The sequence below is a fragment of the Chiloscyllium punctatum genome, chromosome 22, assembly GCF_047496795.1.
Source record: "Chiloscyllium punctatum isolate Juve2018m chromosome 22, sChiPun1.3, whole genome shotgun sequence".
NCBI lineage: Eukaryota > Metazoa > Chordata > Chondrichthyes > Orectolobiformes > Hemiscylliidae > Chiloscyllium > Chiloscyllium punctatum.
The window spans coordinates 32,560,527-32,584,715 of NC_092760.1; the positions used below are offsets into that span (position 1 = coordinate 32,560,527).

The window sequence follows — 24,189 nt, forward strand, 5'->3', positions numbered from 1 at the left end:
AAACCTTCTTCTAATCATGTACTTATCTAAATGTCTTTTAAGCATTGTAACTGTACCCACTTCCACCACTTCCTCTGGAAGTTCATTCAATACCCAAACCATTCTCTGTGCAATAAATAGTTGCCCCTCATGTCTTTTTCATCAGTGAGTGCACTGTTTTGTGAGAACCAAAGTATTGTATAGTATAATGTAGAATATGCTCTGCTGCTAAGGGAGACTGTTTCAGGCCAGACTACTCAATTTCTATCAATGAGGATATCCTGAGGTCAGTTGAGGCAGTATTGTTTCTCTTTCAATTGACAAGCTGCTGCAAATCTTTGTCAGGAACGTAATTGCAAATTGACTAATTTTTCCCTGTGTCATTAAAGTGCAGTGTTTGAATTCTGGTGCCTGGAGAATGGCAGGCACAAATGTTTGATATATGGATTTAGCAAAGGAATTTTGCATGCAGTTGTTACACCTTTCAGCATGATCTATAGACTGAACCATGCTGTGAGGTATTCAGGCAGAATGCATTTTACAATCAACCAGGGATTCTTTCCTTTTCAGCCTGCACATACCCTTATTGTGTTCCACTGTGATATACTACAGAACTTTTATTCTCAGTAGAAGGAAATGAAAGGCCGTTCTGATTTTGTTTTTGATTGATGATGTGTGTGAATGGAATGAGCTCTTTCTGAAATGTGTAAGCTTTATCCAAAGTCCAGCCTGCCAGGATGGGAACAGCATGCAGAATTCTCAACTTTTTAAAGACAAAGTTTTGGGAAACTTTGTAGCTTTAATGGCATAGAGCTGACCAGCAATGCGGAGTACTTTTTTTCCCATTCAAAGGGAAGCAGTCTTCCCAGTGCCAGGTCCTCACTTTAAGGTCAGCAGTATTCCTATTCAGGGTCTGTATTGATCGCAGTCAGCAATAATGTGAGTGCTTATTCTCTATTGGAGAAATCCAGCAATACTGCTGGTGCTGGACTGTCATTCACAGGCCAATAATATTCCCAGCGCTGGATCCTGACTGCTTGCCACTAATCCCAGTGCCGGATCTTCATTGATAGAATCTACCAGCAATCCCAGAGTGCTCGATCATTCCTTAGAGCCCAACAGTAATCATATAGTCCTTCCTTGCCTTCAGAAAATTCAGGACTTATAGATTTCAAAAACCCACTGACGAAAATGCAAGCCCAGCACTCCAATGCTCCAGGACTCTACAGATGGTATTAGGCATTACATCACTGGATTATCTGAATTGGATTCTAATGCTTTTCTGGAAAGATTATACTGGCTGTTTGCTTTATTTCTGGACTTCGTGAAAGGTGGTGGGCCTCAGTAAATGCAAATTTACTTCAAGAGGAATATTGTGACCTTTGTGTACGTTGGGCAATCTGAACTGGTTTATATCTCACCTTGACATGAAATGTAACTACTACAAGAGAATACTTGCATCCGTGACACTTCAACCTTTAAAAGATGTCCACACACATTATCACTGCTAGAAGAATTAAACACTACCTTTTCTGTCAGAAGATTCTTTTCCAAGTTCACTTTGAAGAATGGAGACTAGTCTGTTCATTTAGTAGAAGAACCCCATTACATGTAGGATGCCATCGGTTAGTATTGTTTCCAATGGTCATCAGTTGGGGCCTCTGTTCACAAAGACATATTCCAGCAGGTTAATTGAGAGTATACTTGGATATATCTGCCTTGCTGATATATCACAATCATGGGCTTTGAGGAACACATTTAGGGCAATTGTTAGTGACATCATCTGCACCAGGATGACACACAGTGTAAGTTGCAATAAAAATTTGTGCATACCTGCACAAATTTGAGATCATCCAAAGTACTGAGCCTATTTTAATGTACAATGTATCTGGGAGGACTCTTCCATGTGACTGCTGGAAGAGATACATAGCTACTTACTCTAATATGTGCACACCATAGAACTCCAGGATGTGTAGTAATCATGGACTATGCGCTCAACAATTGATACAAAAACCAGGAAACTGTAAGGGTAATGAACAGCGAGCTTCGTTCCTTCACCACCAAAGGCAATGTTCATGTCAATATGATTGGCACATGCTCACTCAGAAAATAAGCCGCACAGTAGCCATTTCCTGATTTCCACATGCAAATATAACAAAAGAAAAAGCAGCAGGACAGTCCATTGGACTCATTAAGCCCATTCCACCATTCATGGGTGACCTGCTTGTGGCCTTTCCTGCCTGCCCCTTTCCATAATTGATTCCTTTGACCTACAGTTTTGAAAAAGACTTGTATTTATATTATGTCGTCCGTCATGATGAACAGGATAGCTAGAAGCACTTCATAGACAATTATGTGCTTACACAGTACCACTGCTATAATGTAAAAAATGTGGTAGCCACAAGGCTCCACAAAGAGGAGTTTTATAAACCACCAAATAATCTGTTTTGGTGAATCTAACTTGAGGGATTGGTCAAGACCAATTGACCAGTAGTTTCCTTGCTTTTCTTCTGCTCTTGAAAGATTAAGAGAGGGCCTCAGTTTGACATTATAAATGTTTAGTTTCCTATCCACTCTTTAATTAGCAATGTGTTCAAATGGCAACTATGTAACATTTCTGTCTTTATAGAAATCAGGCTAGTAAGGCAAATGCTGTAGTTCACTTTTGTACCTCAGGATTACCTTGTGTGTGATACTTTTAAAAAAACTTCAGACATTTTAACTTACTCATTTACTTACGGAGTTAAAATCTGGCCATTGTGTTACTATTACCTCTCGGAAATATTGTGAGGCCCTGCTGCTACTTACACACCTCAGGATTATTTTATAATAACCCACTTGAATGTTTGCTGCCTTTAATAAGTTTGGCAAAAGATTGCAAAATTCGGCAGGAAATAGTTCACTGCCTTTTAGTATTTAAGGACATGGTGGCTCTGTGGTTAGCACTGGTGCCTTATAGCACCAGGGACCTAGGTTCGATTCCATCCTCAGGCGACTGTCTGTGTGGAGTTTGTAGATTGTCCCCCTATCTGCATGGGTTTCCTCCAGGTGCTCCAGTTTCCTTGATGCTCTTCAGAGGGTTGGTGTGGACTTGATAGGCTGAATGGCCTGCTGTCACTCTGTAGGGATTCTAAATATTTCCCATTTTCCATGTACTTAGACCTTGCTGTATTTTGATCTCAAATGGTTCAAACCAAATTATTAAAAGTACAGGCTTCAAATAAAATTGCTGAAAATCTTCTGAAATAAAATTTTAGACAAACAGCACATAGACATGTCTTCATTCTCTCTAGGGTGAAGACATTTACTTTGAAGCTATCATTCTCCCGTTGGGGCATTCAGCTGTGCTCCTCCCCTGAAAATATGTTTCTTTTTCCCTAAAGGGTCAAGGCAAATTCCAATACAGCGTTTAGGTTTACCTGTCAGAAATCAAGTGCACCTTTCAAAAGCTGTTTGTTTGGCAATGATACAGTGTGTTTGCTGTTGATTTGTAGCATTGCCCCTAGAGACTCTCTTCGAAATCTGCTCCAGATAGTCTGTTGTACCCTAGCAAAGTTGTCACATTTAAACCATACAGAAGGAAGAATGCAAGGACTTGAAATCAAATGATGTCTGGCACTGTAATGTTTACAAAACTGCGTTCTCTTCACAAAGGAAGCCTTTGTAAAGTTCCCTACTTCTTTACTGTTGGTTGGAATGTATGAACAGGCTTTCAAAGGGAGACTTCATTGAAATGGCTGTCGGATGAGTGGTGCAATATTTGTTGTTGCTGTTGGACTGAGCTTCTGTTTCTCTTTGAATGTGTTTATGGCTATAAAGAGGATGTTCTGAAGGCTGATTGCAAGCCAGCGTGCTATATTCCAAGGAAGGTAGCATGTTTTAGTAAATATCGATAGTGCCCCACCATTGTGGGTGAGCCAGGCAGGCTGTTTCCTGTCATGGGTAAACATTGGGCGTGAGGTGAACTGGGCTTCTTTACCAGACTGAGCCACTTACATTTCTCTGGTTTCTGGCAACACCAGTAAAGGCAAGTTGGTGAATATACATGGACGGAGTAATTTCACAATTATTAAATGCCTCTGAAGACCACACAATATTTCTAAGAAACGTAGAACCAATTGATTTCTTTTGCCATGACTGTGTAAAGAAACTGAAAGCAGTGCTGGTTAAAGGATACATTGCAACATTACCTCTCATGTATAAATAACCCATTAACGTTAATGGCTTCATGACAATGGGTTGAATTTCATGGTCCCGGGGAGCTGTTTGACAGGCGGGGAAGATTCTAAAAATTGCAGCATACCATGGATGTTATGCCTGTGCCCTCCCTGGCACAGTCTATCCAGTATTGGTGAGGGCATTTCAGCCTGATCGAATCGTGGAGTAAACTCGGTGGACCGAATAGTCTAAATGTGCTCCTGTATCTTACGTTTTTATGGCATTGGTTGGCCCACCCACCCTTGAGCAAATTGGTGCCGACTATAAAGGATTCCTCCCACCATTCTTGGGATCTTCTCTCTGATGGTGAGAGGTCAGCACCATGTGTCCAGCCTCCATGTTTCACTGGGAGGGACTGATGGTCGCTTAAGCTGGGTTCAGGTACCTCAACAGAGGACATCCAACAAAGTGTTATCAGTTTGGTATTTACCCCATCTCTGGCCTTTCCTACCCCAGATTCCATCCCTGTCAGCTCCTTCCCCAGAATATATCTGACTCTGGAGCACATGGGACTTGAACCTGGACTTTCCAGCTCAGAGATAGGGATGCTACCACTTTACCAAAAGAGCTCCAAGACTATCAATTTATCTCACTTTTGTGAATGGGATACTAATGTGAAAGACTGCTGCGTTTGTCCACATAACACTAGTTATGACACTTCGAAAGTGCTTCATTGAGTTTGAAGCATCTTGGGATTTTAACGTGTTGATATGCTGTATAAATGTAGTTACCTATTCTATTTTGTAATAACATTTGCAAAATAATGTCTCCAAATTGTAATGACTCGTGCCAATTTTCTAGAGTTACTTTCTAAGTATGATGTGAGAAATCTGATTTTTAACCCTGCTAATATTGCTAATATGAGTTATGGGTGATTGGTAGTATGTAGATGAGATTGATGGGCTAATGTGTTGAGGTTTTGATTAACCATTTGCTCTCTGAATATAGGCAGAGTTAATCATTTCTGCCAGGCCCCATGCTCTAAGGCAGGGATTCCACTCCTGCTAATTATCTTCTGAACCCCTAATAGAAAGCACACGCAGCTGACTATTGGATAAAGACAAGGGTTAAATTATCTGGGGTCCTCCACAAGTTAATAATGTTGCCACGCTAGTGGCTAGGGTCACACATGAAAAATAACTACCTAGATGAGACAGCAGAGGACTTCTGAAATTATTCTAATCCCATGATGAGTCCAGGTGAAAGGGACAAAGGGGCTTTATTATGCTTTTTAAAAAGTAGGTCAATTATACGGCAGAGTACAAATAAAAGAACAATTAAAGTTTTTCCTTATAAAATAAGTGTTTTGACTTCTTCTGCAGAGAGAATTAATTTCCTCTACTATCATAAATTGTGTAACCATCTGGGGTCCCACTTTGTGATTGACACACTGGCAAAAAATCTCTCACTAGCTATACCTGCTCACTGATTATATGTCTCTGTTCTAGTGGCGGCCATTTTTCCCTGGAGTGAAGTTTGAGATTATCAGTTCACCGCACATCTCATTGTACACCGGTAAGTCTTTCGCAATTCAGTTTCATTTACATGAAATTCTTGGTGTGTGAATTCCAGGTGGATTTTGGTGACCATCAACATTGCAATTAAATACTAAATACAACCCAAAAGAATGCGGATGCTGTAAATCAGAAACAAAAGCAGAAGTTACTGGAAAAGGTCAGCAGATCTGGCGGCATCTGTGAAGAGAGAAAGGTTCTGAGGAAGGGCACCGGACGTGAAACGTTAACTCTGATTTCTCTTCACCGATGCTGCCCGACCGTCTGAGCTTTTCCAGCAGTTTCTGTTTTTGTTGCTATTAAATAACAATGGCTCCATCCAAAAGCTTCCAGATCCTTATCATGATGATTACTGGAACACAGTTGTTGTATTTTCCTTCCTGTTATATAGCCAAATTCAATGGAGAAAGGTTGAAAGGTAACTATGCAAATGCGGTAAATGCCACACAAAATACTGGCAATGAACAATTAGACCAGAAAGAAAAATTATTGTTCCTGCCTATCCAAATCATCGCAGATTGTGAATCATTTTCAGCTTTGATTGGTTTTAATATAAAACCAAGTATGTAATCAGTGTTCTGAAGAAGACATGCAGACACAAAAAGTTAACTCAGTGTCTGTCTCCACAAATGCTAAGTTGCTAAGTTTCCTGCTAAGTTTCTCCAACATTCTCTGTGTTTGTTTCAGATTTTCAGCATCTGTGGTATTTTGCTTTTATGGGATTGCCGGGGTTGGAGGGTTTGAGCTATAGAGAGAGGCTGAATACACTGGGTTTGCTTACCCCAGAATGTCGGAGGCTGAGAGGTGACCTTATCGATGTTTATAAAATCATGAGGAGCATGGATAGGGTGAATTGTCAATGTCTTTTCCTCAGGGTAGGGGAGTCCAGAACTAGAGGACATAGGTTTAAGGTGAGAGGAGAAACATTTAGACCATAAGACATAGGAGCAGAAATTAGGCCATTCAGCCCATTGATTCTGCTCTGCCATTCAATCATGGCTGATAATCCCATTCTCCCGCTTTCTCCCTGTAAGCCTTGATCCCCTTGATACTCAAGAACCTCTCTATCTCAGTCTTAGATATGCTCAATTTAAATGGGATATAAAAGGGCAACCTTTTCACGCAGAGGATGGTAGGTGTATGGAATGAGCTGCCAGGGGATGTGGTGGAGCAAGGTACAATTACAACATTTAAAAAGCATCTGATGGTTACATGAATAGGATAGGTTTAGAGGGATATTGGCCAAATGCTGGCAAATGGGACTAGATTAATTTAGGACATCTGGTCGGCATGGACAAATTGGACTGAAGGGTCTATTTCCCGATGCTGTACATCTCTATGATTCTAAGTCAGTGCAACTTTCTTTGCCCTACCTTTCTGGCATTGTTAGGACCTTGGTTATGGGGCTTCCAACGCAGGCTGAAGGTAGTTTCGGTTATGTGGTGCTGTGATGAGGTGAACACTCTCTTACTTTGCCTATTTTTTCCATTGTAAGAAACTAAATAGCTTTGCAAATACAAATAATCACTCGTCAGGGATTGGGTATTGGTCATATTTAAGAGCTTTTTATAGACTAGATGTTAACTATTTATACAGTGCTATTGTCTCTACCTTGCTCGGTGCAGTGTATTTGTTAATCTTCCCTTTCCTGCTTGCCCTGCCTATCTGTTACTGTCACTGCAGGTTTCCACTTGCTGCTCACCCCTGCCCACACTGCCATTATCATCCGTTCAGTGACTCCATTGCTATGTAACCTGTATGCTGTCAACACCCCTTCCTTTTGTTTTGCCCCATTTTTTTTAAAAACATTTAACTTTGGCCCCTTTAAGGCAGAGTTTCAGAGAGTGCCGGATGCCGGAATCCAATGTGGATCAAGCTTGAGGAGCCCAGAAGTGTGCTTTTCCCTGAAGGTTGTTCAGTTTAAACCCCGACGTGTGCCCAATGCTTTTCTTCCAGCTCCCCAGAAACGTTAATTGTAAGCTTGGCTGCCTGTTGGATAGGGAAGACTTCACAAAAGAACGCAGTCACGGGACAGAGATGGCAGAGGGAAGGTTTGCAGTGGGGTAATAACCAGGAGCAAATGGATAGTGTCAAAAAAAAGTGACAGGTCATGAGGCAGATTGGTTCAGGGAGCTTTGGTTTAGGAGATGGTGATTTTTGGAGGGAAAGTTAGTGATGTGGGAGCCAAGGGTGTTTTCCAGGGGTGGAAGCAGAAGATTGTAATGTTGAGGATAGGCTGCTTGGACTGAAGAAAATTCCTCTGCTGCCTTTGGGCCTTAAGCAGTGCTATAAAAGCAGCCACATCATTGATCCAACATTTCTCTCCACCTTATATATGTCACTTTTCCAGAGGTCCAGAAAAACTGGCCATTGCTTGTCGAACATGGAAACTTTACTAAAATGAAGGCATGCAATCGCTTTAAAATAACTTGATAATCCAACCTACCCCTGTGAGTGGAATAGTGACTTGACCTTTGTCTTTTCTCCATCAAAATTGGAAGTGATTGGTTCAAGATTGGTTTACTTTCATCTTAAATATTTAACATTTTTACTTCCACCTGACCCGAGCATCACCTGTTTCAGTGAGGAATTAAATTTATCCATATTGCCTTTGAGAAAACATGTTTGCCAAACCTTTCTCTCTGTATATAAGTGTGTTATACGCATATATCCTAAGCACTTCTAAATTAGATCAATAATGCTTTCAGTCATGATATTTGCTGCAAATTAATCAGATTTATTTTTAACTCCTGGACATTAGTACTGCTGGCTGGCCAGCATTTATTGCCCATTCCTAACTGTCCTTGAGAAGGTGGTGTTGAGCTGCCTTCTTGAACTGCTGCAGTTTATGTGCTGTAAGTTGACCCACAATTCCTTTAGGGAGGGAATTTCAGGTTTTTAACCCAACAACAGTGAAGGGACAGTGATACGGTTCAAAGACAGGATGGTGAGTGGCTTGGAGAGGAATTTGTAGATGCTGGTGTCCCCGTGTTTCTGTTGCCCTTGTCCTTCCAGGTAGCAGTGATCATGGGTTTGGAAGGTGCTGTTTGAGGATCTTTGGTGAATCTCTGCAGTGCATTTTGTAGATAGCACACACTGCTACTACTGAGCGCAGCTGGTGGAGGGAATGGATGCTTGCGGATGTGTTGTCAATCAAGTGGGCTGCTTTGTCCTGGATGGTGTTAAGCTTCTTGTTGGAACAGCACTCATCCAGGCAAGTGGGGAATATTCCATCACACTCCTGACTTGCAGATGATGATTGGGCTTTAGGGATTCAGGAGGTGAGTTACCTGCCTCAGTATGTCTAGCCTCTAGCCTGCTCTTGCAGCCACTGCTTTATTTGGCAAATTCAGTTGAGTTTCTGGTCAATGGTAACTCCAGGATGTTGATAGAGGGTGACTCAGTGATGATAACACCATTGAATGTTAAAGGGCAGTGGTTAGATTATCTCTTACCAAAGATGTTCATTGCCTGGCATTTGCTTGGTGTGAAGGTTATTTGCCTCTTGTCAGCTCAAGCCTGGATATTATCCAGATCTTGTTGCATTTGAACATGGAGTGCTTCAGTATCTGAGGAGATGCAAATCATGCTGAACATTGTGTGATGTTTGGCTAGCCAGGGTGGGAGGGGAGGGGCCGATCTCGAGTGGAGAGCCAGGGATGGTAGGATTGTAGGTAAAGCTGTGAATAACACTGTGGTGGTGTGTGCAGAGTTGGGGGAAGGAGAGGGTTGCGAGGAAGCCCAGGGTGATAGGGTTTGGGAGAAAGGAATCGAGAATGTGGTGTTGGAAAAGCACAGCAGGTCAGGCAGCATCTGCGGAGCAGGACAGTCGGTGTTTCAGGCAAAAGCCAGTAATCAGGAATAAGCTAATTCCTGATGAAGGGCTTATGCTTGAAACGTCGAATCTCCTGGTCCTCAATGCTGCCTGACCTGTTGTAGCACCACCCTGTTCGACTCTGATTTCCAGAATCTGCAGTCACACCTTCTCCTTTGGGAGAAAGGAGTCAAGGATAAGTGTGTTTAATGATAAATTAGTTAAAAGATGGAAAATAAATTTTACGGAAGCTTTCAAAACGTCTATAAATGGACCATTAATTCAGACACTGTGACTGAGTGGATGACATACCTCAAGGTATGGATCCTCAGCTCAGGCTGTTGAGGAGTAAAGCTTCAACAGGAATGGACCATCCACCAAGCCTCCTCACTCACCTAATCCACAGGGCAGCCTGGGAAGCAATTTTGCACTGCAGCCAACAAGAAGAGTTGGCACCTCATTTTAAATACATTTGGTTGCTGTTTGCTGGTAACTGCCCAGTCCAGAACACCAGTGTGAGTCACTCACTGGAGTACTCAATGGAAGACTCTAGTGTCAAGTTATATCAGAGGATGCCTTGCAATATGATCGTCTCCTGGATTGATGTTTGCTTTCGAAATCCTTCTCCGCACTTCCTGACAGTATCGAGCTTAGGATTGACTCTATCTCAGTCTTGGAGAAAGTGAGCACTGCAGATGCTGGAGAGACTCAGAGTCGAGAGTGTGGTGCTGGAAAAGCACAGCAGGCCAGGCAGCATCCGAGGAGCAGGAGAATTGACATTTCAGGAATGTCTCAGTTCTCCCCAGGATCTGAAATTCATGGCATTTCCATCAGTCTTACCTTGTTTCTACATGTACCCTTTTTAAAACAAAGGTCCAAGCTTGGTATCAGCTAATTAGCATCATTGGATTTATTTAATCTTCTTGCCTACTGTTTTCAGCCATAATGTCATCCCCACCTACCGGCTTTTGTTCTTCAGATTTAACCATTTTTTAAAAAAGAACTTCTTTCACCTGAGGTTCTATTTAATTTTAAAAATTCTATCAAATGGATTGCAGTGCTCGGCTGTACAGTATTTATTGTTGGTGTAAAGGATATCCATCTGAAGGAGCTTTGAAAATGTAAATAATTTCAAAACCACCACTGCAAACAAAAAGCAACTGGCATTTCTAAAGGATTCTGTACAAATTTCAGTCCATTCCAGGAGTGCGACCATCAGTTTATTAATGCGTCAATGCTTCACTTAATTGCTATTGTGAAGCTTTACGGTCCTGCATACTGAAAAGATAAATGGCTGTCTAGGATTTGAGAGAAATGTAAATTTGCAAACCCTTAACCTGAACTCTTTACAAACCTCTTTGAGTGAATGTAACTGCTGCCTCAAGGACTCCTACACGGAAGTGTGAACCTGAACTAAATTACTAAAAAAAAACGAAATGTTTTCACACATCACTTCTCTTCCAGAACAAAATACATATTTTGCACAATTTAATAATGTGCAGGTGAATTTGATTTGAATGGCTAGTGGGCAATTTCAGAATGAAAAACCAAATGCAAGCACCATAAACGACTGAGATATGTTGATATATGTGTGTGGTCGAGGCAAATTAAACCCAGGGGTAAAAACTGCTCCTGTTGAATTATTCACCTTTTCTTTATTCAATTCAATTTTGATTTCCTTGCTGGAATGTTGAAAGCTGCTCACATTGTGAGTTGGCTCATCTGAGTGGATATATGACTGTTCCCTCTGCAAGGGTTTATGTGTGTCATATGCTGTTTTCTTAAAGAAGCTTCAGGAAGCAGCTAATCTGTATAAAACACTCCTGGAGATGCAATACTATAGAACCATGAAAAAATAAAAACTTAAAGCACATGATGAAAGAAAGGACAATGGAGAACTACAAACCTACGTATACAGAAAACCGTGGGCGGCACGGCGGCACAGTGGTTAGCACTGCTGCCTCACAGCGCCAGAGACCCGGGTTCAATTCCCGCCTCAGGCGACTGACTGTGTGGAGTTTGCACGTTCTCCCCGTGTCTGCGTGGATTTCCTCCGGGTGCTCCGGTTTCCTCCCACAGTCCAAAGATGTGCAGGTCAGGTGAATTGGCCATGCTAAATAGTGTTAGGTAAGGGGTAAATGTAGGGGTATGGGTGGGTTGCGCTTCGGCGGGGCGGTGTGGACTTGTTGGGCCAAAGGGCCTGTTTCCGCACTGTAAGTAATCTAAAAAAAACCGACATACACTGACCAAATACCTAACTACACCAGCAACCATCCCAACACACACAAACGAAGCTGTATCAGAACACTATTCCAACGAGCCACCACACACTGCAGCACAGAATGAACTTCAGAAAACAGAGGAGAACCACCGTATTCAAGAAGAACAGATACTCAAAAAATACAGTGCGCAGATCCCTCAAGAACAAACCATGACAAGCAGACCAAACACAGCCAGAAACCCTAACCACCTTACCATACATCAAAGGAGTTTCAGAAATGACAGCCAGACTACTAAGACCCCTCAGAATCCTAGTAGCACACAAACCCACCAACACTCTCAAACAAAAACGAACAAACTTAAAAGACCCAGTACATCCCACGGACAAAATCAACGTCATCTACAAAATTCCATGTAAGGACTGCCACAAACACGACGTAGGACAAACAGGAAGAAAGTTAGCCACCAGGATACACGAGCACCAGCTAGCCACAAAAAGACATGACCCTCTCTCCCTTGTAGCTGAAAAAAAAACCCACCCATTCGACTGGGGCAACACATCTATCCTGGGACAGGCTAAGCAAACGCATGCTAGAGAATTCCTCGAGGCCTGGCACTCCAACTACAACGCCATAAACAAACACATAGATCTAGATCTAGATGCTATTATTCAATCCTTCAGAAAACGAACAGAAAATGATATCACCACAAACCCCAGGAACCCCATCCAGGAGAAAGATATAAATAGAAAGCAGGAGACAACAGCTTCGCTTCAATTGGAGGTCGCCACTGATGATGTTACCTAGCCAGATAATGAAACGTCTGGATATCAAACCTACAGCTCAGCGAGCAAACCTACACCCTAATGATGAGGCCATTCAACCCAACAAGTCTGAACTACCTCTTAGAAAGAAACATCATGTCTAGCCTTGACTTATCCGTACTTTGTTTCTTAAATATCTCCACACAATTTCCTTTTGAAAGTTCTCATGGAACAAGCTTCCACCACTTTTCAAACCAGATCTCAGCAAGTGTCTGAGTTAAAATAATTTCCCCCACCCCCCTGCTCGATAGTTTGCCACTATTTTAACTCTCTAATCTTTAACCATTGGAGAGTGGGGGTGGTTTATCTTCATTTACCCTATCAATATCTTTCAATGTGGAATCTCTATTAGGTTACATCTCGATCCTCTCTGTTGCAAAAAGGTCAGACCTAGACTTTCAACCTCTTGGCACGGCTTGGAATCCATCATCAGCTGTAACATCTCGATAAAACTCCTCCATACCCTTTCTGAGGAACTCAATTTTTGCTGAACTCTGGTGCCCATTTCTCCTGTGATTTTCCCAGATTTCACATTGTAGTCTACATTTTTCGGGACACTATAAGATTCTACCCATTGTAGAGCTTTTCTTCAATAGTATTAGATTAGATTAGATTGCTTACAATGGGGAAACAGGCCCTTTGGCCCAACAAGTCCACACCGACCCACCGAAGCGCAACCCACGCAGACCCATTTACTCTTTCACCTAACACTACGGGTGCACGCAAGCAATATATTTCAGATTTTCTCCCCCATCTACTCCGTCCAGCTTCCATGTTATTTTGACTACCTCTGTCAAATTCATTCCAACATTCTCCAAGAAAAGCACTCATAACTTCTCCAATTTTTCAGTGTAACTGAATTTCTTTATCTCTGAAACCCTTCTGGTAAAACTTTATTGCATTCTCTCTAACACTTTCACGTCCTTCTTGGATTGACGCCTTGAATTCGATGCAGTATTCCAATTGAGGCTGGATCAGTTTTTAAACAAACGTGTCACATAACTTGCTTGCTCTTGTGCTCTGTGCCCAATTTGAGAAATCCTAGGATACTGGAAACATGCACCAAATCTGTAGAACTGTCTTAGATGTGTGAAATAATTTTTTCTCTCCCGGATTTGCAAAGCGGCACTGCATCAATTGCCTCATTGCAATGCAGTCAGAATTCATATGCCAGAATTTCTTTAAAGAGTATTCTGAAACTACATTATGTAAGGTTCTGATGACAGACTTTAATATAGACAATAAAATTGGCACTTGAGTACAGTATTTCCCTTAATGTCCCAAAAATCTTCAATACTACAGCTTTCAATAATATGTTGCCTCTTCTGAGGCTAGTTGTGAAACGTGTCCAAAATTCCCACAATTTTACTTGGGGCGTGCCCGACTGCGATTCTCAACTGCGTGTTCTGAGAGTTTTAATGGCTTGAGAATGCCAGATTTATTGAAGTATTGGTTTGATGAGATGTTTTTCAGTGTCAAGTTCAGACCTATGCAGCTGGACTCATACTGGTGCAAACCTGACACTGTTGACTAACGTGAACACCACAGCCACATAAATAATTCAGAGCTTGGGAGGTGGTTGGGGGAGGGCGGGGGGTGGGGTCTGAAGTCAATATCTTTCTTTTCCTACCTCATGCTGGGGCTAATAAGCTCAATTGGCTTGCTCCACCCTCACCTCCGACCTATCACCATTACCCTTACCTCCATCTACCTATCGCACTCTCAGCTACCTCCCCCCCAGCCCCACCCCCTCGACTCACAAGTCTCTTTCCTGATGAAGGGCTTTTGCCCGAAACATCGATTCTCCTGCTTCTCAGACACTGTCTGACCTGCTGTGCTTTTCCAGCAACACACTCTTGACTCAGTTGGCTTCATGGCTAGCATGTTGTCTAGAATAGTGCCAATGGTATGGGTTGGATCCCTATTCTGGTTGAGGTAGATGAATGCTTGCCTCCTTGCCCTGCCTCTGAATCAAAAAGGCAGTGACCAACTACCACTGACAAAATTAGCAGACAATGAGCCAAGGACCTGTTGTTAGGCATAGGTTGCATGAAAGAATTATCCACTTATAACATTTATCATTCATTTTATCATCTATTTACATTTGATACTTCTATATTTTGAATGTAAGGAGAAGGCTATGTGCCCATTTCTTGCGAGTGTGCTAAAACCAGGCATCTTCCTGCCAAATCAAGTCTCTTTTGTAATATGTAATTGAATTAGTCTAAGAAAATTAATTCTGAGTAATGCATACATCAGAAGTTCTAAATCATTCAGATGACTTGTTCCTCGATCTTTGAAATCTGTGTGACCAAATTTATGCCATGAGGTTAGTTGAATTTTTAAGAAATGCCAAATACCTCCTGCTGCCTCTGTTTATAGCACAATCAAGAAAGATTTGTGTTACATTTATGTCATACTTAGCTTAACACATTATTGAAAAAAATTCTCTCCCTCCAATGAGCAGTGCCTTGAAGTGTTAGCTAATAACTGGATTTTATCAGGTGAGAATCTTATTAACATTTTCATGACTGTGACTAGTTCCAACAATCTTGAGCTGTATTTGGACTAGATTAGTTTGGAATATCTGGTCGGCATGGATGAGTTCGAGCAAAGGGCCTGTTTCTGTGCTGTACATCTCTATGACTCTAAAAATACCATCAGCTCCTACAGTTTCAGCAGCAATGGCTGTTATTAGAGCTAAGTGCTTTTTGACCACTTGACTGAGTAAATCTCCAAAGCACATCTCACAACGTGGGTGAAGGTGGGGGACAGGGGAAGCTGAGTTCACCTTCTAATTGAAAGTCTTAAATGGTTTTTGAAGGATTAGCTGTTACTGATTCGGTTATCAGTTGGAGGTTTGCTTGTTGTAGAACTTGAGGGTTCTTAATACCTAAAATGGGTTTCATGAATGCGATTTATTTTTGATCTGTATCAATTGTGTATCTCTATTAGATGGTTAGTTTCTTTTCATCTCCACGTGTCTCCTGTGGTCTGCCTGCAGTGGATACCAGATGAGTGACAATTGAGAAGGCATGGTCAAATTAAGTGACAACAGAGATGGTATAAGTGGTACAAGATTAAATGCAGATGGCATGGGGATATGAGGGTGGGTGTGGGGGAGAAACAGGGAATAGATTGTGTAGCTGGGGAAATTGCACCAGGGTCTCGGATCACCGAGGCAGGCCTTTTGACCAGCTCCTCTTGGCAACCATCGCTATGGCAGCCTCTTAAAAGTGACAGGGCTGAAAAATGTGTTGTTGGAAAAGCGCAGCAGGTCAGGGAGCATCAAAGGAACAGGAGAATCGACATTTCGGGCATAAGCCCTTCTTCAGGAATGAGGAGGGTGTGCCAAGCAGGCTAAGATAAAAGGTAGGGAGGAGGGACTTGGGGGAGGGGCATTGGGAATGCGATAGCTGGAAGGAGGTTAAGGTGAGGGTGATAGGCTGGAGAGGAGTTGGGGACGAAGAGGTCGGGAAGAAGATTGCAGGTCAAGAAGGCGGTGCTGAGTCCGAGGGTTGGGACTGAGATAAGGTGCGGGAAGGGGAAATGAGGAAGCTGGAGAAATCTGCAGCCTCAGCGATCGCCAGGAAGACCATCGGTGACAGATTGACGGCCTCCGCGGTGTCCACAATCACCGGGAACAACACCGTTTCTGCACTCGCCGCAGCCACGTCCGCCCCCAGAGTTGCCATCGCCACATCTCCGTCCGCCCCCAGTGACGTCACATGCCTGCACAACGACCACATCGCATGCGTCCCCGCCCCCGCGCCGATCTCCGCCCCGCGCCGAACCCCGCCCCCACGCCAATCCCCGCCCTCACACCAATCCCCGACCCACACCGATCTCTGCCCCCACACCTAACCATGCCTCCACGCCGATCTCCACCCCCACGCCCATCTCCGCACCCACACCTAACCCCGCCCCCATGCCGATCTCCGCCCCCATGCCTAACCCCACCCCCACTCCCAGCTCCAGTCCCACACCAGGTCCTAGCTCCCAGCCCTACCGTATTTTTACCATCCCTCCAGACCTCCCCCTCTCAGAGGATGAAAGATCAGTCCTCAGCAGAGGCCTCACCTTCATTCCCCTACGCTCCCGGATTAACGAGTTCAACACACGGCGAGACATCGAACAATTCTTCCACCGCCTTCGCCTCCGCGCTTACTTCTCCAACCAGGATCCTCGCCCACCCTCTGACGACCCCTTCTCCCGCCTCCAACACACCCCATCCACCCTGTGCTGGCCTCTTACCCACCCTCGATCTCTTCAGAGCCAACTGCCGCTACGACATTGACCGCCTCAACCTGTCCACCCCCTCACCCACTCCAACCTCTCACCTTCGCAACGTGCAGCCCTCCACTCCCTCCGCTCCAACCCCAACCTCACCATCAAACCGGCAGACAAAGGAGGTGCGGTGGTAGTTTGGCGTACCGATCTTTACATTGCAGAGGCTAAACGCCAGCTCACGGACACTTCCTCCTACTGCCCCCTTGACCATGACCCCACCTCCCACCACCAAACCATCATCTCCCAGACCATCCATAACCTCATCACCTCAGGGGATCTCCCATCCACCGCCTCCAACCTCATAGTCCCACAACCCCGCACCGCCCATTTCTACCTCCTGCCCAAAATCCACAAACCTGACTGCCCCGGCTGACCCATTGTCTCAGCCTGCTCCTGCCCCACCGAACTCATCTCTGCATACCTTGACACGGTCCTGTCCCCCTTAGTCCAAGAACTCCCCACCTACGTTCCAGACACCACCCACGCCCTCCACCTCCTCCATGATTTTCGCTTCCCCGGTCCCCAACGCCTTATCTTCACCATGGACATCCAGTCCCTATACACCTCCATCTCCTATCACGAAGGCCTCAAAGCCCTCCGCTTCTTCCTTTCCCGCTGAACCAACCAGTACCCTTCCACTGACACCCTCCTTCGACTGACTGAACTGGTCCTCACTCTGAACAACTTCTCTTTCCAATCCTCCCACTTCCTCCAAGCCAAAGGAGTAGCCATGGGCACCCGAATGGGCCCCAGCTATGCCTGCTTCTTCGTTGGATATGTGGAACAGTCCATCTTCCGCAGCTACACTGGCACCACCCCCCACCTTTTCCTCCACTACATTGATGACTGTATCGGCGCTACCTCGTGCTCCCATGAGGAGGTTGAACAGTTCATCCACTTTACTAACACCTTCCACCCGACCTCAAATTTACCTGGACCGTCTCAGACTCCTTCCTCCCCTTCCTAGACCTCTCCATTTCTATCTTGAATGACCGAATCAACATGGATGTTTATTATAAACCGACTGACTCCTACAGCTACCTAGATTACACCTCCTCCCACCCTGCCTCCTGTAAAAAATGCCTCCCAATTCCTTCGCCTCCGCTGCATCTACTCCCAGGGGGACCAATTCCAATACTGAACAACCCAGATGGCCTCCTTCTTCAAAGACCGCAATTTCCCCTCAGTGGTTGACGATGCTCTCCACCGCATCTCCTCCACTTCCTGCTCCTCTGCCCTTGCACCCCGCCCTCCCCCAATCGCCACCAGGACAGAACCCCACTGGTCCTCACCTACCACCCCATCAATCTCCAGATACATCGGATCATCCTTCGTCATTTCTGCAACCTCCAAACAGACCCCACCACCAAGGATGTATTTCCCTCCCCTCCCCTAGCAGCATTCTGGAAAGACCACTCCCTCCGCGACTCCCTTGTCAGGTCCACACCCCCCACCAACCCACCCTCCACTCCCAGCACCTTCCCCTGCAACCGCAAGAAATGCAAAACTTGCGCCCACACCTCGGGATCCTTCCATATCCGTCACAAATTCACCTGCACCTCCACACACATCATTTACTGCATCTGCTGCACCCGATGTGGCCTCCTATACATTGGGGAGACAGGCCGCCTACTTGTGGAATGTTTCAGAGAACACCTCTGGGACACCCGCACCAACCAACCCATGGCTGAACACTTTAACTCCCCCTCCACTCCACCAAGGTCCTTGGCCTCCTCCATCGCCAGACCATGGCAACATGACGCCTGGAGCAAGAGCACCTCAACTTCTGCCTAGGAACCCAACAACCACAAGGGATGAATGCAGATTTCTCCAGCTTCCTCATTTCCCCTCCACCCACCTTTTCTCAGTCCCAACCCTCGGACTCAGCACCGCCTTCTTGACCTGCAATCTTCTTCCCGACCTCTCCGCCCCCAACCCATCTCCAGCCTATCACCCTCACCTTAACCTCCTTCCACCTATCGTATTCCCAATGCCCCTCCGCCAAGTGCATCCTCCCTACCTTTTATCTTAGCCTGCTTGGCACACCCTCCTCATTCCTGAAGAAGGGCTTATGCCCGAAACGTCGATTCTCCTGCTCCTTTGATGCTGCCTGACCTGCTGCGCTTTTCTAGCAACACATTTTCCAGCTCTGATCTCCAGCATCTGCAGTCCTCACTTTCTCCTATTAAAGTGACAGGCCCAACCTGATCATGTCCCAGTCCCCTTGGAGCAAAAGTCATCCATGCAGGAACCATCTCCACGGAGCTGGGTCTGAGAGGAGCCAGGAGATTTATTTTCCTGTGTCTGTCGTGAAAATCTGTCCATGTGAGTTCACACAAGTACCTGTACTGACAACCCACCTGAGATTAGTGAAGTCAGTCCTCGTTCTGAACTTGGAATTGTGCTTATCTGACTTAGCTCTCCATTGGAAATATATTGCACACTGGTAAAGGTTTACTTATTTAAAAAAATGTAAGCTATATGTTTGATGAATTTAAAAACCAGGTTATAGTCCAACAAGTGTTTTTGGAAGCACTAGCTTTCGGAGCGCTGTTCCTTCATCAGGTGGTTGTGATGTTTGATGAATTGAGACCTTGTTGAAGGAACTTCCTGCTAAGTAGGAAATCATGTTTCATCCACTTATTGTTAGCTTATGAATCTTGACAGTCTATCATGTCACCCTTTTCTAATATTGTAGGCTTTAATAGATATTATAGATCGAAAACTTAAACACAGCAGCTGATGGTATTATTATTAATAGGTTTTGCTTCGAGTTCTCAGATTGGCGCTCGATAGACAAGATGTTTGTAATTAACAATCCTCTCCTTGTGTCACAGTCTGTTATTGATAACGGCTGGGAAAGCACATGCAGAAATGTAGTGGGCAAGCTATTGATCCCAGAGGGAGCCTGTGACTAATAACACTGAAGACACCTTTAAGTACAAACTCTTGCTGCCTACTGGTAAATATGTGAGAGCATTGGATTGAGGACCCTTACGATTTACAAGCCTAGTCTACTGTTAGCTCCCAGTGGCTATTACCTGATTTGAAAAGTGGCTGTCTTTTATTACCTTTTGTGATTAGATTCTATTCTTGTTCTGTAATTAATGAACTTTCACCTCTGGGATAGCCTGGGAGCAATATTGGAGGGTTATGCAAGAATCGCTTATTTAATCAATGCAACATCACAGCTGTTGCTGTGGTGATGATTGGAAGGAATTAATTTTCAGATTAGAAGAAAATATGTCAATTGTTCATAACCTAAAATCAAAACAGAAACAACTGAAGATGTAGTTAATGCTGGAATATCAATGTAAGTGAATACTTAAGGCTGGACTTTCCTTTCAAATAGTAATTGAGTTTAAATTAATGAGCAGAACTTTCTGTCTTGTTAGCTTTGGATAAATTGATCACTGTGTTTCTTGGAAATCTTTGGCATGGATTCTTAGGGCCGTCAGTCCTCCAGGATTGGAGTCTGCTCAAATTAGAGATTGGACACTGACTTGAGAAGGTTTTAGCGAACCTAAAACAAACAGTTGTTTCCTTTTCATCAAATACTTTCTTATTAGCTATTAAAGTACTGGAGGTGGGAAAAATGCTATTTGATTGGGTAGAGCTGTTGAAGATGGGACATGCTGCTGGAATACATCCAACCAGAAAGAATGGGTCAATGCTGACACTGATAGGTTTCTGGATATTAATGAGATTACAGAACTAAGGTGTGAAAATAGTGATGAGACAGAACAGTTACAATACAATTGAATGATGGAACAGGCCCAAAATGGTCTCTTTCTTCTAATTCCTAATGTTTCTATTGGTTCTTTTCTCTAGTGATCTGGGTCATTCTTATGGCTCCTGTGTGGTGAGTTCAAGATGAACCATTAATGGAGAGACTTCTGTGGGGTAACATTCTGATTAGAGAAGCATTACCTTGCACCAATATTGAGCCCTTATATTGTATTTTGTGCCATTTTGTCCCCTCGTTTTTACACTCACCAAGAGAATCGACTTCAGTATTATCAAAAGCTTTGTTTACCTCAGTAGCCAGGTTAGCATTAAACGCAAATAGGGTCTCACACAGACGGAAAGTGAATCATTCACTGCATTTTTAGAAGAGCACTCTGACATTTATAACATTCATTACATGGTCCATCTTCATAACCTGACTGAGAGTGATTGCTAATTGTGGCCTAAATTATGGCAATCCTAGACCATAGAGCCATATACCATTGAACCAAGTTAATGCTGACCCAATCTAATTTCAAGTCCAATTCTATCAGGTAATGGAGAGTTGCCTTTCACTCCATAAATTTGAATTGGATTCAAATCAGAACTAAAGCAACATGGTGGCTGAGTGGTTAACACTGCTGCCCCGCAGCGCCAGGGACCCAGGCTCGATTCCAATCTTGGCTGACTGTCTGTGTGGGGTTTGCACATTCTCTCTGTGCCTGCGTAGCTTTCTTTGCACAATCCAAAGGTGAATTGGCCATGCTAAATTGCCCGTAGTGTTCAGGGATGTGTGGGTTAGGCGCATTAGTCTGGGGTAGAGTAGTAGGGGAATGGGTCTGGGTAGGTTACTCTTCGGAGGGTTGGTGTGGACTTGTTGGACCGAAGGGCCTATTTCCACACTGTAGGGATTCTATTGTCATTAGATTATATTGTGGAAACTGGCTCTTCGGCCCAACAAGTCCACACCGACCCGTCGAAGCGCAACCCCTTCACCTAACACTACGAGCAATTAGCATGGCCAATTCACCTGACCTGCACATCTTTGGACTGTGGGAGGAAACCCACGCAGACACGGGGAGAATGTGCAAACTCCACACAGTCAGTCGCCTGAGGCGGGAATTGAACCCGGGTCTCTGGCGCTGTGAGGCAGCAGTGCTAACCACTGTGCCACCATGCCACCCACTTCTAAAGCAAGGTTCTCAAACTCACTCAAACTCAGGCCCCTTCAAATTGCAACTTCAACTGCTCTTAGAAACTCATCTGTGAATGGCAGGGAAAAACCCTGCTGGTTGGAGTCATACCTGGCACAAAGGAAAATGATTTTGCATGTTGGAGGTCAGTCATCTCAGCCACAGGACTTTACTGCTAGAGTTCCTCAGACTACTAGTGTCTTAGGCCTATCTATCTTCAGCAGCTTCATCAGTGACCTATCCTCCATCATAAAACCAAGTAATGTTCGTACCAGACAGATGGTAGGCATTAACTACCTCAGCAAGTGATAATCTTTAACATACATAGCACTACCATCACTGAATTCCCCCACTATTAACGTCTTGGACCAGGAAGTAAATTGTGACAAGACAAATAAATACTGTGGGGCTACAAGAGGAGGTCAAAAGCCAGGTATGCTGTAATGGGTGACTCACCTCCTGACTCCCCAGTGCTTCTCCACCATCTCCAAGGCTCAGGTCAGAAGTGTGAAGGAATGCTCTCCACTTCCCGTGATAAGCACGATTCCAACAACACTCAAGAAGTCCAAGACTATTCAGCCATTTGATAGGAATGCCATCTTCAGCATCTGCCCCTTCCATCACCGATGTAGAATGGCCTCTCACCCAGAAGTAATAATTCACCAAGGGACCTTTGACAACACCTTCAATCCTGCAACTTTTACTATCTCGAAGGAAAAGGGCAGCATATACATGGGAAAACCACTACTTGTTAATTCTCCTCCAAGCCACTCACCATCTTGACCTAGAAAGGTATTACCGTTTCTTCATTGTTGCTGAACAAAATCTTGGAACTCACTCCGTAATGGCACTATGGGTGTCCCTACATCACATGGATTTAGCAGCTGGAACAGGCAGCTCAGTACCATTATCTTAAAGGCAATTAGGGGTGGGCAATAAATCTGGCCCAGTTAGCAACTCCCACATTTTGTGAATGAATAATGAAAACAAAATGGATATATATCACAGCTAGTTTTCCAGTGCTCTCAAAAAAAAATTGAACTCCAAGCGAAACAATGTCAAAATTGGTGAAGTGCACTGGTTTATACAAAGACAGTTTGACATGATTTATTTTTTTGTCTGATGTCAGTTGCCACAAACTGAGCTATTGAGAATTCCACATAATTGTGAAATGACAGCATTCTTTTTCACGTTAGGGAATGCACACATTCTGCCAAGTAGGACACTTCTGCTTATCTATATACAGATACATGGGGATGACAGGATCATAATTTAGGAATTTCCTAATACTGCTGGAGTCTAACAAGCTAAATGTGATCCAGCATTGCCTTCTCTGACTTTCTGATATTGTGCACTGACAGCTTTATCTTTCCAAACCTTGCTGCTATGGGAGATTAGTTTGAATGTTGGCTGGAGTTCAGCAAACCAAATGTGGTTTACTATTGAATTTGCAATTCAGTTCCAGAGTTCCATTCCCAAATGGGCCTCCCTGGAGTCACCTGAAATCTGTTAGAAACAAAATTCAATAAAATTTAGATGAGACCATCTAAAGTAAGGACTCCAATTGCTCAGAAAGCAACTGAAGTGAAGAGATTTCAAAGTACTACACAGTTATACTTTTTGAGTTACGTGAGGTCACCGCTTCCGATCCCTACATTGCCCAATCTTTCTTACCATCCCATCTCTGCTCATCTATACTCCACACCCATTGCCCCTTCTTTCCAAATTGGCAATTTTCCCCCTTCTACATGCTGACATAAGGATAACATGTTCCCTTCTATTTTGTAATATCTTTCATTGTTCATAGGTACATTCCATTCTTGAACATACATCTTAACAATGTATCTTTTAATGCCTCGCTTATATGTTTCAGCAATCTTAGTTTTTTTCTGAAATTACAGTTTTAAACATTTCTTTAATAATTCTACATTAAAGTTAGTACTTTTAATCCGCATTAAAAGTAAAGATGCATTTCCCTAATACTTGCCTAGACCTCTCATATACCCCCTTGAAAAACAACACATTTCTTCATTTCTTACAAAACTAAAATATTCTCCATCATACTCAGCCTACAAGGAGGATTGTCATGAGTTAGTCATTAAACAACGGTTACTCACAGATCCAAACTATAGTTAGGTGGACAGTATGGGCTGTTTCCTTTCAGCTATATGACAGAATCAGCTTTCAGTGCGGTGAAAAACTTGCACAAGATAGCCTGTAATGTCATCTACCTGTCTTGATATGCTGGACATCCAAATCCATTCTTTGTATCAGGTTTACTCTGCACCTGTTGCCTACTCCATGTCAGGGTCTTAAGCAAAAGACTTGGCCATTGTAGATAATTTTCTCATTGTACCTTGCAAACACGTTCAGAAAATCAGAATCACAGAATCCCGACAGTGTGGAAGCAGG

At 43.7% G+C, this 24,189-nt stretch overlaps 1 protein-coding gene across 5 annotated transcripts in view; it reads left to right on the plus strand.

Annotated features, from left to right (window-relative positions):
* Positions 1-24,189, plus strand: part of LOC140493483 (N-acetyl-beta-glucosaminyl-glycoprotein 4-beta-N-acetylgalactosaminyltransferase 1-like) — a 687,601-nt gene that overhangs the window by 542,970 nt on the left and 120,442 nt on the right. For all 5 annotated transcript variants that reach the window (XM_072591967.1, XM_072591965.1, XM_072591968.1 and 2 more), the window contains one exon: positions 5,646-5,712. In XM_072591967.1, coding sequence (XP_072448068.1) covers positions 5,646-5,712 — 67 coding nt within the window. The remainder of the gene's footprint in view (positions 1-5,645; positions 5,713-24,189) is intronic.